The sequence below is a fragment of the Narcine bancroftii genome, chromosome 2 (genome assembly GCF_036971445.1).
Source record: "Narcine bancroftii isolate sNarBan1 chromosome 2, sNarBan1.hap1, whole genome shotgun sequence".
In the NCBI taxonomy this organism is placed as follows: domain Eukaryota; kingdom Metazoa; phylum Chordata; class Chondrichthyes; order Torpediniformes; family Narcinidae; genus Narcine; species Narcine bancroftii.
This window is the reverse complement of record NC_091470.1, coordinates 195,328,635-195,346,036: the sequence shown is the minus strand read 5'-3', so window position 1 is coordinate 195,346,036 and position 17,402 is coordinate 195,328,635. Positions and strand designations below refer to the sequence as shown.

The 17,402-nt window shown below is 43.4% G+C and overlaps 1 protein-coding gene across 4 annotated transcripts in view; it reads right to left on the bottom strand.

Annotated features, from left to right (window-relative positions):
• Nucleotides 1–393: 393 nt before the first annotated feature.
• The window catches only part of LOC138754901 (uncharacterized), a 37,283-nt gene continuing 20,274 nt past the window's right edge, over nucleotides 394–17,402 (bottom strand). For 3 of the 4 annotated variants that reach the window (XM_069919881.1, XM_069919882.1, XM_069919880.1), the window contains 5 exons: nucleotides 11,773–11,885; nucleotides 9,834–9,982; nucleotides 6,035–6,248; nucleotides 5,540–5,634; nucleotides 394–2,856 (listed from right to left, as the gene is read on the bottom strand). In XM_069919881.1, coding sequence (XP_069775982.1) covers nucleotides 2,371–2,856; nucleotides 5,540–5,634; nucleotides 6,035–6,248; nucleotides 9,834–9,982; nucleotides 11,773–11,885 — 1,057 coding nt within the window. In that variant the 3' untranslated portion in view covers nucleotides 394–2,370. The remainder of the gene's footprint in view (nucleotides 2,857–5,539; nucleotides 5,635–6,034; nucleotides 6,249–9,833; nucleotides 9,983–11,772; nucleotides 11,886–17,402) is intronic. The other variant, XM_069919883.1, reaches the window with a different exon arrangement.

The window sequence follows — 17,402 nt, the reverse complement described above, 5'->3', positions numbered from 1 at the left end:
TCCTTCAGAGGCAGACAAGCAAGGAGAGAATGAGGGACCATATGCAGTTTGAATTGGCAGCTGAAGGGCCCTTTCCATTGCTGTTCTAATTATAATACGGGGTGGCGCAGTTAGCGTAATGCTGTTACAGTGCCAGTGATCAGGTCCTGGGTTCAAATCCTGCCCTGTTCTCCCCATATCTGCATGGGTTTTCCCTAGGGCTCCGGTTTCCTCGCACCATTCAAAACGTGTAGGTCAATAGGGTGCAAGTGAGCAGTATAGACTGGTGGGCCGAAAGGGCCTGTTAACGTGCTGTATGTCTAAATTTTAAAAATAACCTTGAAGCCTAGTGGCTGATCAATACAACTTGTCAGAAGCGAAAAGCATTTCTTACATAACTCGTAACAATGAATAAGAGATACAAACTTCTACCCTTTAATGAACAAAATAAAAACTACATTTAAGAATGAAACATTATCAATTGTGGGCCCCATTTCTACAAGCCACACTATTGATTCACTTTACTGCTGGACACCATCAATTCCTCATACATTTAACAGAACCTTTTCTTTTTAAGCTTATAAACACTGTTCAGTGAAAGAGGGTTTGCAATTCCCTTGTAAATAAAGTAACAGCACAAGACAAAAATAATCATTGGTGTCTGTGTCTCCATTCAAAACAAATCACAAAAACCACCTCCACTTCAGAAGCTGTAGTGTTAACTGGCAAATGTGAACTGGGGCGCAACTGGGAGGTGAAATACAACGACTTCAGCTGCAGGAACCTTAAGCAAGCAAAAGCTGATGAGCCAACAGGTCAGGAGAGAAATGTCCCTCAACATTTCGGGTTGGGTCCCTTTATCAACTCACTGAGTGCCTCTGGCTTCTCATCATTTGCAATGGATTAGATAAAGTCTCTTCAGCACTAGTTCAGATTGGATGCATGTTGGGCACGAGCTTATACACGCTGATAATAAACTATTTACACATGGTTTAAAAAAATAATTGAGGTATAAACAACCTATTTATCAAATGAGATTCATTTTCCTTTCTGGGATTAGATCAGAGAGAATAGTTCAACTAATTTTGCATGAAATGTACACTCCCTTGCCCACAACCTCAGGTGTTTTGCTGGTCAGTGATCTTACTGAGAGTGTATCAGGCACAAAACTGCCCAAATTTAAGATCAAATTTCCCATTCTACAAGAGACTACTGGTTATACATTCCTGATTGGGAAGAGCAAAACCCTTGTTATCTGGAATTCCTTCGCCAATCACACAATCTCGAGCAAATGGAAAATACACTTCACTGGCATCTACCATATGTGCACATTGTTGTATCTAAATACTGGAATGCCCTGCCAACAGCACTACAGGACTGCAGTGGTTCAAGGTGACAGCTCTTTCCTTACCTTCAAGGCAAATAGGAATGGCCTTGCCAGCAAAATAAACACCTTAAATTTCATGAATGCAAAGTGATTTGTGAAGTCACCGAGAACATGTTGAGACCTAGTATCGCCTGCTCAATACATCGTGGAAGTGAATGGGACTTCCATGAAGTTCCCTCATTGTTGGCTCTTGCATGCCTAGTGAGTATGCTCACTGTTTAGCTGTGTACCACTCCACAGAAGCTGACTCTTCAGCTATGTGACACTCTACCCCAGTCACACCATTTCTCAGTTATTTCATTAAACCCAGCTCCCTTATCACAGATAAGTAAATGGAGGGGGGGGGGGGGGGGGGGAAAACTACTTTATATTTCCTTTGGGACCAAAGCAAGGCTGTTAATTATTGCCATAATTTTGTCTGAATATTCAGAGAAACTGGGCGATATTTTTGGATGTTAAAGAATCCATTTTGGTAGAATTATTAGATGGCTTCCAACTGCAAAGAAGGAACATTTGCACATTTTTTTTGAATCATCCATGTTATCAACACAGTTATATGTTAAATCACCGGTTCTCAACATTTTTTATTTCCCACTCACGTACCACTTTAAGTAATCCCTTACGAACCAGAGCCCCTATACAACAGATGCTCTGTGGTTCGTAAGGGATTACTTAAGGTGGTATATAAATGGGGAAAAAAAGACCGAGATTCACTGTGTTAAGTGTTGGTGTACCATTCCTTTACAAATGCTTTGCACGTGGAGAATCAACTTGTGGAATGAATTCTTGCATTTTGCCTTGAGGTTCCAGAGCTGAGTTAAAAAAAAAGATTAATTGCCTGATAAACTGTAACTCTTTCTTCACCTAAAGCTTCTTTTTCTTCTGATTAGATTGCATCTTTCAGAGTGGCTTGATTAAGGGCAGAAATCACAGCTGCCTATTTCAATCTCCTTAGCCACCGCGGGTAAACCGTCCATGACCTCACTGGGTCAAATGTTTTAATATCATTCCCCCGTGGACGTGTTGTGCGGTCCTGATGCTTGAGAACAATCAGTGGATTTATGAGGTGGAGTGAAGCATTCACATTCAGGTAGGTGATGAGGTTTATGAAGCCCTGTGTCGTGATGAGACTTTAATGCGGGGGGATTACAGTCATTAAGAAATAAGAGGGGCTCTTTAGTACCATCCGTTATTCCAGAGGCTCCCGAATTGGCTGATAAACCATTAATTTCATCCTCGTCTGAAGAGCCCTTTCTCTTCAGAGGACACTCTGATGCATCTGCCTTTGCGCTGTCCGAGCGAGTGTGTTGTTTCAGTTCAAGCAAGGTGCTGATGGCATCGTGCTCTGCGTCAGATATGGGCCTGCTCTGTCCCTGACCCTCATTTAAAAGAGGAAGGACTGGGCTCAGCACTGTTGTCTGAACGCTCGTTGGGGCCACGCACACAGACATGATTGGAGGAGGGGTATTAAGTTGTAATCCCCGAATCATCTGAAAAGGAAGTTGGATAATCGTGGTTAATGACACGGTCAAACCTTTCCCAAATTAAAAATAAATCACAAAATTCTTCAAAAAACCAGACCTTTCGGCCCATCTTGTCCATGCTGACCATGATGCCCATCTACATTTCAAAAAAACATGCTGGGATTGTAGGTTAATTGGGGTATTTGGTCGGTAAGGGCTTGTTGCCTTGAAGGGCCTGTTACCATGCTATGTCCAAATTAAAAATTAAATTAAATTAGAACTCTACGCCTATCTGAGTACATGTCTATATACCTATTAAACATTGTAACCATCTCTACAACCTCTGGCAGCTCATCTCAGACAACCACGATCCTCTGTATGCATGAACATACCCCTCAGATCTCCTTTAACTTCTTCCCCACTCACCTTAAACCTACAGCATCTAGTTCTAGATTCCTCTGCCTTTGTAGAATTTTTAAAAAATTATTTACAGCCTGGTAGAATCCGATTCCAGCCATTTAAACCCGTGCTGCCAAATTACGCCCCACTGACCTACAACCCTGCATATTTTTGGAGTGTGGGAGGAAACTGGAGCCGCTGGGGAAAACAAGTTGGCGCAACGCTGTTACAGCACCAACAATCGGGGCTGGAGTTCAAATTCTGCGCTGTCTTTAAGGAGTTTGTATGTTCTCCCCTTGTCTGCGTGGGTTTTCCCCGGTTTCCTTCAAAACGCATCGGGGGTGTAGGTTAACTGGGTGTAAATTGAATGCCACGGGGTTGTGGGGTGAAATGGCCTGTTACCATGCTGTATGCCTGAATTTAATTTTAAAAATCCACAGAGACAAGGGGAGAAGATACAAAATATTTACAGACAGCACCAGAATCGAACCAGTGTCGCCAATGCTGTAATGTTTGCAATAGTCATGCTATCTGACGTTAATCATTTTACAATCTTCAACAAGGTCCAGCCACCAATAAACCTAGGACATCTCATCTGTATAAACCTCCATTCCATCAACATGCTGGTGAATATTTCCTGCACTCTCTCTATTGCTATCTCATCCTTTATGGAGAGAGAGACTCAGTCTGGCAGTGCATGAGACCATGGACAGCTGGAATCTGCTGGAACTCAGTGGGTTGAGCAGCATTAGTGGGAGAAATAGAATAGTCACCGTTTCCAGCCGAAGCCTTCACCAGGACTCCATGCAGGAACTGTGCAAAGGGTCGCTTTCCCCCCACCCCCCCCCCCCCCGTCCTCTTTACACTGCCCCTGTCCTCAGTACCCCTCTCTGCAACTGGATCCTGGACTTGTTGATTGAAAGACCACAATCTGTCTGGGTGGCCAGCAAACCCTAAAGCCCCATCACACTGAGCACTGGCACACCTCAGGGCTGCGTGCTCAGCCCGCTACAGTTCACGCTGGTGACACATGACTGCACTGCCAGGTTCAGCCCCAACAGCATCATCGTTTACTATAGTTGGCCTCACCGGCAACAATGATGAGCCTGCCAACACAGTCATCTGAATGAGCCAGTGCAACCCTCCGAAACAGCGTTCTCCGGTCTGCTGTACAAAACATGCAGACACACGACCAGACAAACAAGGCATTCGCAGGACAAGTATTTCATCTATACAAATAAATAAATAGATACTGTTTCCTGAATACAAGAGTCTTGGATAGTTAAGTGTGAGCAGTGGAGGTTGAACAGGTGTGAACAAAAAAGGTTGAAAGGTTTGTATAGTGGTGCAGGAGCAGCAGCCTGAGTCTCAACATGGACATGACAAAGATGACTGTGGACTTCAGGAGGACAAAGGACCTCTCCCAGTACATATTAATGGCCCCATCATAGAGAGAGAGAGTGGGGAGCACCGAATTCCTTGGAGTCCATTTAAAAGATGACCTATCCTGGACCCACAACACCTCGTTAGTCAGGAAGGCACAGCAGGCCCTACACTTCCTAAGGAGGATGAGGAGGGCAAGGCTACCGGCCGGACCCATCCTAACAACGCTCCATCCACTAGAGCACCTTTCAGAGTGTCTCATAATGTGTTACGATAGCTGCAAAGCATCAAATTGGTGGTCAGTACAGAGGGTGATTAAAACTGCTGAGAAGATCACTGGGATCTCCCCTCCCTCTATCAATGACATCAACAGGGAGCAGTGCTTAAAGAGGGGTCAGAGAAGCATCAAGGACCCTTAGCATCCAGCCCGCAGCATCTTTGATGCTACCTTAAGGGAAGAGGTGCAGGAGCATAAAAACCAGGACTAGCTGACTGGAAACCACCTTCTTCCCACTGGCGGTGAGACTGTTGAACACCTGGCACCCATAAATTATTTTTGTATATATTTATTTTGGATCGCTCTGCAGACATGTCATTTATGTGTAGGGGTCCGGAGATATGCTGTTTCGTCAGGTTGTATATGTACAATCAGATGAAAATAAACTTGAACTTACTAACTTGCCTCAGTCGTGATGAATCGTTCTTTTTCTCCCACTGATGCTACTTGAGCCACCAAGTTCCCCTGGCAGATTGTGCTTGGAACCCGGTCAGTGAGGGAGGTTCAAAGGAAGGAGTAAAGAGTGGTGCAGTGGGTTAGGGGACAGGGGTCCAGAGCTGTGGGACTGTGGTCGTGGTTGTCAATGACACAGTCATGCAAATGGAGGGTGGCTGAAGGCCACGCCCAGTCCCACTGTTTATAATTAATTACCTGGTGTGTGGGAAGCGAAAGATGGTTGTAAACTCGATAACCAGACGGCAGCATTGGGTCGGTGTAGAAAAAATCACACTGATGGAGAGCTGGCACTGAAACGGAAAGGTCAGGAGATGAGTTAGACAGCCTTTATTTAATCCCCTCTCCATGACAACCTAATACAAGATGAGCAATTGACAGCTCCTGTAAAATTACAATGGAGTGTAAATGAAGGGTAGCTGCTTCTGCCGCTGCCTCCAACGGCATGGGACCAATCCTGGTGTACAACTCGTCCAGACCTCTGGTTTCCTCCCAGTTCCCAAAGAAACTGCAGGCAGAGTGGTCAGATTTAATTGATAATGTAAATTCCCTTTCGTTTGTACTTTCTTGGTAAATTGGGGGGGTTGAAGGGAATATGGGGAGGTCAGGGGAGAAATAAAATTGGTTTGGGTTGGATGGACTGAGTGGGCCTGCTTTCATCGCTATGGCAACACCTTAAAATGTTCCTCTTACTGTTAATTTCCTGAGAACAGAGGGCTGTGGCTTGAGATCTTGGCCCAGGGTCGGCGGATGAGCACGAAGCGACGGAGCCGTGGTTCTCGAAGGTGCCCCTGTCAAGTTCTGCAGCTCGCCTCTGCTGAGACGCGACAGCGGTGTAGAAGGACTGGAAGGATGGATGCGCCAGCGTTCGCATGGAAAACGGGGAAATGACACCCGAATACTTCACCTGGACGGAAGAAGAGAGAAAGAGATGTGTGCTGGAACTTAGTGGTTTACTTTTGTCTCGAGTCAATTTCTCAGTCCAAATTATTTTATTTTTTTTGCGACCAAGAGCCCGGTGAGATCGAGGTTTCTAAAATGAGGAATCAATTTATAGCTGCCATGACCAATATTAAACATAGGACAGTCTTTCCACCAAAGGTCTCTCTATACTGCTGATAGAATCCAATTTTTGCATTCTCAGGCAACTGGGAAAATTTATTTATTTTCTCTTCTTTTTGTATTTATTATCTTTGTCTTCTCTTCATAGCATCTCAATTATAATTATTTTGTGCTTGTATGATTTCCTGGATGAAGAAGAGGGATGGTTCAGTAAGTTTACAGCTGATACAATGGTTGGAGGTGCTTTGTGTGCAGGGTTGAAGGCTGTTGTAGGTAACAACAGGAGGCAGAGTTAGGCAGAAAAGTGGAATTCAATCAGGTAAGTGTGAGGTGATGCATTTTGGTACGTCAAACTTAAAGGCTAAGTACAGGGTTAATGGGCAGATACTTAACAGTGTAGAGGAACTTGGGGTCCAAATCCATACATCTCTCAAGGCTGCCGTGCAGGTTGATAGGATAGTTAAGAAGGCCTATGGGACGCTGGCCTTCATTAATGGTGGGATTGAGTTCATGAGTCGGGAGGTCATGTTCCAACTCTACAAATCTCCAGTGAGACCACACGTTCAGTATTGTGTTCAGTTCTGGTCATCTCATTGCAGGAAGGACGTGGAAGCCACGGAAAGGGGTGCAGGGGAGATTCACCAGGCTCTTGCCTAGATTGGGAAATAAGCCTTATTGAGGTGAGGATAGCAGCTTGTCTCCTTGGATGAGAGGTCGACAAGATTAGAGCGTGGACAGCCAGTTGTTTTTCTTGGGGCAGGAGTAGCAAACACCAGTGAAGAGAGGAAAGTTTAGACGAGATATCAGAGGTAAGTTTTTTTTAAAATAGAGTTGTCGGGGCCTGAAATGGCTTGCCAGGGATGGTGGTGAAAGAGGCTAGAATATTGGGGGAATTTAAAAGACTCTTAGGCAGGATAATAGAAAAATAGAGGATAACGAAGTAGGGAGGGGTTTGAGTTTTTTGTTGATGTTTCTATAGGTCGGCATAACATTGTGGGCCGAACAGCCTCTACTGTGCTGTAATAACCGGAAGCTGCAAACAAGCAAGACAAACTTGGATTACTCCCCCATTTTATTTTTCCCAGATTTCCTTCAACCCCTCCCAAATTCTACCATTCATTTCTCGGGATAATTTGCAAAAGAACTAAGAGGAAAGTCTGCAGACACTGCTGATTGTAATCCCAAGCGCAAAATGGCCGGAGAAACCCAGCAGGTTGCGCAGCATCTGTGGGAAGTAGAGAAACAAGCGTTCGGGGCTGAGCCCTTCGTCGAGGTAGAAGCAAAGAGCAAGCAGGCACTTGAATAAAAGGTGGAGAGGTGGGAGGAAGGGGTAAATCCAGAATGCACAGTCATGGCTCTCTGCACATCTATCAACGCACTCATCTGTGTGGCATTGCCTGATGTTGCTCTCAATTCTGCTCGAGAATCTGCCTCTGGAAAGCTATGCCAGGCAGACCTGGTGCAGGATCGCAGGCAGCATTTACTTGACCAGGAATTTACACCCTGGGGATGAGGAAGAAAGAGGCAAGTGTTGGTTTCAAAGCAACTAGCAAACTCTGGAGGAAGTCAGCAGGTCAAACAGCAACAGGTGGGGTGGAGAGGGAAGGAATTATTGATGTTTCGGGTCAAGGCCTTGCACCTCAGAGTTGGGCCATAACCAGCAGTCCCTCATGTCTCCACTTAATTTTGTTCTTTTTACATTTCACTTAATGCAGTATATTTAAATTTTAAATTTAGACATAGAGCATGGTAAAACACCTTTCCAGCACATGAACCCATGTCGGCCAATTACACCCAATTGACCTACAATCCCTGGTTCGTTTTGAAGGGTGGAAACCAGAGCACCCAGGGAAAACCCACGCAGACACGGGGAGAATGTACAAACTCCTTACAGATGTGTTCTCCTGTTTTTATTATGTATTGATTTTATTGCTTTTTAACAAATAAAATTTATTATTTTAAAATTTTCAATTTATTATTTTTAAATATTTAAAGCAATTCTCGTGCTTTTTTAAAAAAAAACTACTACAAAGCCACACAGATTTTAAAGGAGGGACGGGCAGCCCCACCCGCAGTCTGGTCTCTTATCAAAAGGTGTCAGGTCAGGGGAGGGGTTGGGGGGGGAATCCCGGCATAGTTAGCACAGCGCTGTAACATTGCCAGTGATTGGGACTGGGATTCAAATCCTGCGGTCTGCAAGGAATTTGTACGTTCTCCCCGTGTCTGCGTGGATTTTCCCTGGGGGGGGGGGGTGCTCCAGTTTCCTCCCATCCTTCAAAACATTCCAGGAGTTGTAGGTGAATTGGGAAGCATGGGCTGGAAGGGCCTGTTACCACGCTGTACGTCTACATTCAAAATTTAGAAATAAATTCAAGAATCTATGGACTTGGAGAGCAGGGTGGGGATTAAAAAAAACATGATTGATGGTGGGGAGTTGAGGTGAGTCCGGAGCAAGCCAAAATGGAACGCAATTGGATGCAAAAGTTCAGTGAACGCCGGAAGGGAAATACAGTGGGTCAAATGCCTGCCGCAAAGTTGATGTGTCAGACCATCCTCCGTCCTGGCGTCGACCAACACAATTTGGGAATTGTTACCTGAACAAGCTTCTCCAAAACACAGCACAGGGCCTGCATCACCGGTGTTTGGACAGGTCTGGTAAATCACTGTGTTGGGGGTGAGAGTTTGGCACCAGCAGGGCAGGAGGGCACACATCCAGCGTGCACATCCTACCTCTGCAGGCAGGTGCTGACAGCGGCCTTGAGAGGAAGCAGAAGACTGGTGCAGGGCATCAGTCTCACATCAACTGATGTGAGAAGGAGAAGCAGAGTAGCCAACCATAGCAGCAGACTAGCGAGGGGCCCTGTGGCTGAAGAACCCATAGGCGAGGAACCCACGCAGCCTCCAGGCACCTGAGGTCAAGGGACTCGCACTAGGCTGTGGACTGCAGGAAACTGTCTGAAGGGGTATCAGTTATCAGAGGAAACGGGATGAGAGAGGGTGGAGAAGGCATGAGGAGCTTCCAAGGTGCCTCAGGTGCTGAAGGCTTCCTGATTGCATCGGAGGTTTAGCAGACAACAGGGATACGTTCTTCTCCCTCCGCAGAGTTGTGGGTGCCTGGAATGTATTGCGAGGGGTGCTTGGGTTTCCGATGGATCGATCACGAGTCTGTGCAGCTGCAGAGACTGCGGAAGCGCTGGAGGCGAATCCACAGTCACTCAGAGTCTCTGCAGGGACTCTCTTTTGCTTTGCCTTTGTCTGCCTTATGCCAGACTAAATGGAATTTCATGTAATACTACATCTGTTTTATCACATGGTAATAAAAGACTATTAAATCTAAAGTAGGCTTAACTGGAAAAAAATTAAAAACCCAACACAAACAAAGAAAGGTCAAGCTGAGTAAGAGGTAACAGATAATAAAGTATGAACGGACCTTTTTGCACTGGGAAGCACTTTCCAAGCTGGGTGACTCTCCTTCATCAGCACTGCTGACCGGTGAGGATACATCTCTGTCCAATGACCATCCAACATCCAGACCATTTGGGGACCTGCTTCCTCTTTCGTGATCTTTGATGGAACAGACTGGGTGAAAAGTTCCGTCAACCCTCACATCCCAAAAAAGCCGGAATCTCTATGCACCGAACTCACAAAAGAAACAAGTCGGTCTCTCAACACATGCTTTCTGACACAAAGTGTATAGGTTCTGTATGCTCTTGTCTAGTTGGTATAAATATGACCTATACTACAGTAAAACCTCTGGTATCTGGCACCTATGAGGATTAGTAGATACTGGATAAGTGTATTTTCTGGTTGCTTGAGACTTACTCTTATAAAGCTTAACTAATACACCTGCATTAAGAAGAAATAGCTTAAAACACAAAAATACTACACTGTACTTCCACTGATCAAACTTCACTTGCATGAATATATAAACCTTAAACCATTTTGCTTTATTTTCAGTCACGCTCTTTGAAGACATCTAACTGTCGCTGCATCTGCAGGTTCCTCCCCCTCCACAGAGCCGTCGAAAGATGAACAATCACATTATAGATAATTAACCCCACCCCCCCACCCAAGTTTACAGATAAGCCTCTGACCGGGGCGACTCTTACTCAGCAGGGATAAGGAGACACTTTAAGAGGGTCACCCCAACGGCGAGCGGCATCAACCAGCTCTTCATCCTGGGCAACACCATTGCTGTTTTACACATTATTCAAACAGTTGCTACAAGCAAAGCCCGACCAAGGTATTGGCTGAATATTTGCTCCCATCTTCACCAAAGGTTTACGTGTTACTTCAGAAAACATGTACTTTTACAATTTTAAACTTATATATTCTTTACCTACATTTTATTCTTATTTATTTTGATTTTTTTCCCCCCCTCATTCTCTTTTGCCTGTTGCTTCAGGCTGCTGGTTGCTTGAATTCCGGATACCAGGGGTTTTACTGTGTACAGAAAATACACCTAACTCACAGCAAAACTCAGGATCCGAAAGAGTATTGTAGATTGATGTCATCCCCACACTCAGCAACTCTAGATGAACATGAGAAGAGCCAGAATAAAAATGGCAGTGCTGCCGAAACACTGCCACTGGTGCGGACCCATGAGACTGGAGAGCAGAGACACGGTGCCACCCTGAAGGGTTCAACCGCCTGATCCTTACGGTACGGGCATTACCAGTGAGGGGCTCTACGGCTGAGGGAGCCGCACAGGCTGCGGGCAACATGCGATCAGGAGCCGCATGGGAACCAGGTACCAGAGCCGGGATTCAAGAAGGCACGGAGGGCAAGAAGGCCTCCCAAAGGGCGCCGACAGCTTCCTGATCATGTCAGATCTGTCGCTCGGGCTGCTGATGGATTGCACACGAGTCTGTGCAGCTGCAGAGGCAGCGGGAGCACTGGGAGCAAATCTACGGACACTCACTGTCTCTGAAGGTACTCTTATTTGCTCTTTCCCTCGATCTGTAAGGAGCGCCGGGCGACACTAATGGCGGGTCTGTCTGCCTCACGGCAGAAGGCAATCTCTGTCCTATTACATGACAATAAAGGAATCTTGAACCAGTATGGCTACGATACATAAATTGTGTGATTACCGCCATCCAATGCCTCCTATTAGTTACTACAATATGGAGTATTTAAATTGTGTTTCTGATAACATGCAGGAGGCAAATTAATTAATTTGACAGGGCTGGAATGTGATATTTGCCATTATTGTCAGGGCAACAAGAGATGGGCCTTCCCAGTCTCTCAAACCAAGTGAGGGTTGAGGGCAAGGCAGGGATGAAAGAGATCAGAGTTAAATCCATTTCCTCCTGATGTCACCAGGTACGTCTCTGAAAACACTTTCCCTATAATCGGGCCCATTATCTTACCTCCAGCATGAAGAAAAGAGAAAGAACTCTCTGTTCTTGGGTTGTTCAAAGCATTCTCAAACTCGGTGTAATACTGAAACGGGGGAGGTTTTCCAATGATTTGCAGCAGGGGCCTGCAATGAGAAGGGATAGAGACCAATCATATGCTCATGAGGCTTATTTAATCTCAAGCCTCCCGCACACCATTGCAACCCTTTCAGATCCAGCAAGTGTATTTGTTGTTTAATCAGTCATTCTGAAGAAAGTACATCAGAGTCTTGACTTCCTCGGGGATTTGCAACAGTTCGGATTGACATCTGAAACCTTGGCAAATTTCTACGGAGGCATAATGGAAAGGGTGCTGCTTCACGGTCTGGTACGGGGGCACCAATGCCCCTGAGGGGAAAGCCTCTGAAAAAGGTAGTGGACACAGCCCAGGCTAAACCCTCCCCAGTGTCGAGAGCACCTGCAGGGAACACTGCCGTCGGAGAGCAGCAGCAGCAGCGATCATCAAGGACCCACACCACCCAGCGCTGCCATCAGGAAAGAGGTCTCGGTGCCACAAGACTTGTCTTATGAGGCAAGGTTAGCAGAACTAGGGCTTTTCTTCTTGGAGTGAAGAAGGATGAGAGATGATTTATTACGAGGGTGGACAGCTAGCAGCTTTTTTTTGTCCCCGAGCTCGGCGCAGGAGTACCAAACAACAGAGGGACATCTGTACAAAGTGAAAGGAGGAAAGTTTAGGACAGACAACAGGATACGTTCTTCTCACCACCCCCCCCCACCCCCAGAGTTGTGGGTACCTGGAATGTATTGGCAAAGGTGGTGGTAGGAGGCTGGAACTATAGGGGCATTTAAGAGACTCTTAGATAGGCACATGGATGAAATGGTTATGGGATAGGGAAGGCTTTTTTTTAAGTATGTTTATGGAAGTCAACTGAAGGGCCTGTAATGTTCAAAGTTCTAACAGATAAGTTCAGTAGTTTCATGGTTACCATTACTGAATCAATCTGATTTAATTAATCAAACAAATTCCTTGAATCTCATGAAAATCCTGTCTTCAGGTCACACCAGCCATTTAGCAAACAACTGCTTCCTTTTTTTATAATTTTTTATTTTTCACATTGTGAACCATATCAACCAAAATATATAAACATTTCCCTCTTAAATATACACAGTGGCATTTTCTCCCCTTTTTTCCCCCTACCTCCCTTCCCACCCCCCTCCAAAACCAATAAACATTCAACATATACGATACAATAAACCCATTAAACAATGTCATCACACAATGAAAATAAACAAGAAAAATTTATCATCTACTTTTACACACTGGGTCAAGTCATTTTGTCTTCTTACCATTTTTGGGGGTGGAGATCTGAGGCAAGCCCTCTCTGTTATGTTCCATGTACGGCTCCCAAACTTGTTCAAATAATGTGACTTTATTTTTTTAAATTAAATGTTATTTTTTTCCAATGGAATACATTTATTCATTTCCATGTACCATTGCTGTATTATCAGGCTCTCTTCTGACATTATACATTATACATTTTTTTGCTACAGCTAAGGCTATCATAATAAATCTTTTTTGAGCTTCATCCAGTTTGAGGTATTATATTACTTAGAGGAAAGATCTCTAGATTTTTTGGTATGTTGTTTTTTGTGATTTTATTTAATACCTGATTTAATCATCTCAAAACTTTTCCATTTTCTCACATGCCCAAATTGCATGTACTGTTGTTCCTGTTTCCTTCTTACAGCGAAAACATCTATCTGATAATGTTGGATCCCACTTTTTTTTTTACTTTTGGGGTGTGATATATAACCTGTGTAACCAATTATACTGTATCATGCGTAACCTCGTGTTTATTATATTCTTCATAGTTCCAGAACATAACTTTCCCCATGTTTCATTTTTTTATCTTTATGTTTAAATCTTTTTCCCACTTTTGTTTGGGTTTATAGTTTATTTCATCATTTTCCTTCTCTTGCAGCTTGCTGTACATGTTTGTTATAAATCTTTTAATTATCATTGTGTCTGTAATCACATATTCAAAGCTGCTTCCTTCTGGTAATCTCAGTCTGTTTCCCAATTTATCCTTTAAGCAGGCTTTCAGTTGATGATATGCAAACATTGTACCATGAGTTATTCCATATTTGTACTTCATTTGTTAAAATGTTTATAAATTAATTCCCAAAAAACAATTTTCTATTCTTTTAATTCCTTTTCTCTCCCATTCTCTAAAGGAAAGGTTATCTGTTGTAAAAGGAATTATCTGATTTTGCATCAATAATAATTTTGGTAGTTGGTAATTTGTTTTTTTCCTTTCTAAGTGAATCTTCTTCCATATTATTAAGTAAATAATGAGCTTTTATATCATGAGCTTTTATATCGTTCCAGCTTTTCATCCCACTTATAAAGTATATGTTCCGGTACCTTCTCCCCTATTTTATCTAGCTCTATTTTAGTCCAATCTGGTTTTTCCCTTGTCTGATAAAAATCTGATAAATACCTTAATTGTGCTGCTCTATAATAATTTTTAAAGTTTGGTAACTGCAAACCACCTTGGTTGTACCTCTCTGTTAATTTATCTAACACTATCCTCGGTTTCCCCCCTTTCCATAAAAATTTCCTTATTATTCTCTTTAGTTCATTAAAGAATTTCTCTGTTAAGGGAATTGGTAACGATTGAAATAAGTATTGTATCCTTGGGAAGATTCATTTTAATGCAACTTACCCTCCCTATCAACGTTAGCAGTAATTCTTTCCAATGTTCTAAGTCTTCCTGCAATTTCTTTATTAGTGGCTGATAATTTAATTTGTACAAGTGGCGTAAATTATTATCTAACCTAATACCTAGGTATCAGATTGCTTGTGTTTGCCATTTAAATGGTGATTCTTTTTTAAATTCTGTATAATCCGCATTACTCATTGGCATCACTTCACTTTTATTTGCGTTGATCTTGTACCCCAGTATTTCTCCATATTCCTTCAATTTCTTATGTAGTTCTTTTATTGATATTTCTAGTTCTGTTAAGTATACTATGATGTCATCTGCAAATAAACTGATTTTATACTCCTTCTCCTTTATTTTTATCCCTTTTATTTTATTTTCTGTTCTTATCAGTTCTGCCAATGGTTCTATTACTAAAGCGAACAGTGAGGGAAATAATGGACATCCCTGCCAAAATTCTGAATATATGACACTTTATCATTACATACCTCCCTGCTGGATCTATTATTTCCTCCTCTATTTTGATTGGTACATTTTTATTAATTAATATAGCTACACCTCCAACTTTTCAATTATATGATGCTGCCGCTACAAGCCCTACCCAGTCTCTCTTTAACTTATTATGTTCCACTTCAGTTAGATGCGTTTCCTGCACAAAATGCTATGTCTATTTTTTCTTTTTTCAGGAAATTTAATTAGCCTCTTTCGTTTAATTTGGTTATGTATTCCATTAATATTTATAGTCATATTTATAGTCATATAATTCAACATGGCCATCTCATTTACACCTGCAGATGACATCATAGTATACGTAAAAGAACTAGAAATATCAATAAAAGAACTACATAAGAAATTGAAGGAATATGGAGAAATATCAAGGTACAAGATCAACACAAATAAAAGTGAAGTGATGCCAATGAGTAATGCGGATTATACAGAATTTTAAAAAGAATCACCATGTAAATGGCAAACACAAGCAATCTGATATCTAGGTATTAGGTTAGATAATAATTTAAGCCACTTGTACAAATTAAATTATCAGCCACTAATAAAGAAATTATTTACACCTCATTTCTGCTTCCTCACCACCACCATCCCCCTTTTCATCTCTCAGTTTTCCCTTTTTAAACTCAATGTATGACAACATATTTAAAACATAAAATACTTCAACAACTCCCACATAACAACTGCTTCCTTCAGGTAGAAGGTACAGAAGCCTTAAGTTCAAGGGCAGTTCTTAACCAAAGCTATCTAGCTCTTAAACACTACCCCCTCCCCACCACGCTAATCTACCTCGGGACACCAGGGAGCAGATGCGACAGAGATGGAGGACGTCAAAGGAAGGAATAGACAGGGCGGGAAGAGGTGCCATCAAGGAAATTGTGGAAGTTAGTGGGTCTATAGAGAATTTGTCCCACAAGATGGAGGCAGAGCGAGAAAGGGGAGAGTGTTGCCAGAGAATTTGAGGGGAGGCCGAGTCCAAAATATTGGTGACCCTTTGCTTCCTGTAGATACTGTGTGGCCTGCTGAGTTTCTCATTGCACTTGACCCCAGGCTTTCTGGTTTAACTCCACTAAAAGATCTGTCTGCACAACTGGATTGTTCACTTTTCCTTCCCTCATTTTAGACTCTCCTACCTTGGAGGGAGAAGAATGAAAAGATGACTATTCACCCCATCTCTGCCCCTTGAGATTTTACAACCCTCAGTAACCCACCAGACCGGTACCATTCACCTCGTTGTCATCCCCTTACAATTTTCTTACCTTTCCCCTAATGTCATGAAAGGTCACCTACTCAGAACTTCACAGCATTTCTCTCCTCATGGACACTGCCTGACTGCCGATTCTTGTTCCTAATCCAGTTCAAACTGGGCTCAAGATGCATTTTACCCATCTGATGTTCAACCACAAGTGCATTCTGGGGCGAATCAAGTTCAAGTTTATTGTTATCATCCAATTGCACAAGTACAACTGGATGAAACGGCATTCTTCAGTCCTCGGAGTCAAACATGCAAACACATATACAGACAGGGCACACATATTTACTAGTGATTTGTATGTAGTATATATATAAAAGGTACAAGGACTGCCTAAAGAAATCTCTTGGTGCCTGCCACCAGTGGGCTGATATCGCCTCAAACCATGCATCTTGGCGCCTCACAGTTTGGCGGGCAGCAACCTCCTTTGAAGAAAAGGTTGGACAGGTATATGGATGAGAAGAAGATGGAGGGTTATGGGCATTGTGCAGGGAGGTGGGACTAGAAAGGGGTGTTTGGTTCGGTGCGGACTAGAAGGGCCTAATGGCCTGTTTCCATGCTGTAATTGTTATGTTATGATGTTAAGACCGCAGAGCCCACCTCACTGACAAAAGGCAAAGGAGGAAAAACACAACACCCAACCCCAACCCACCAATTTTCCCCTGCAACCGCTGCAACCGTGTCTGCCTGTCCCGCATCGGACTTGTCAGCCACAAACGAGCCTGCAGCTGACGTGGACATTTACCCCCTCCATAAATCTTCGTCCGCGAAGCCAAGCCAAAGATATATAAAAATAAATAAATATTGTTAAATAAATAGTAGAGCCTCTAATCCGCATAGGTAATTGCCACTTTTACCCGTTTAAAGTACATCAGAGATATAAGAGCAGAAAAGTCATTCAGCCCATCAAGTCTGTCCGCTATTTAATCATGAGCTGATCCATTCTCCCATTCAGCCCCACTGCCCGCCCTTCTTCCCATAACCTGGCTAATCAAGAACCTATCAATCTCTACTTTAAATACACGCAATGACCCAGCCTCTACAACCGCCTGTGGTAACAAATTCCACTGATTCACCACCCTCTGGCTGAAGGAATTCCTCCACATCTCTGTTCTAAGCGACACCCTTCAACCCTGAAGCTGTGCCCACTTGTTCTAGACAGC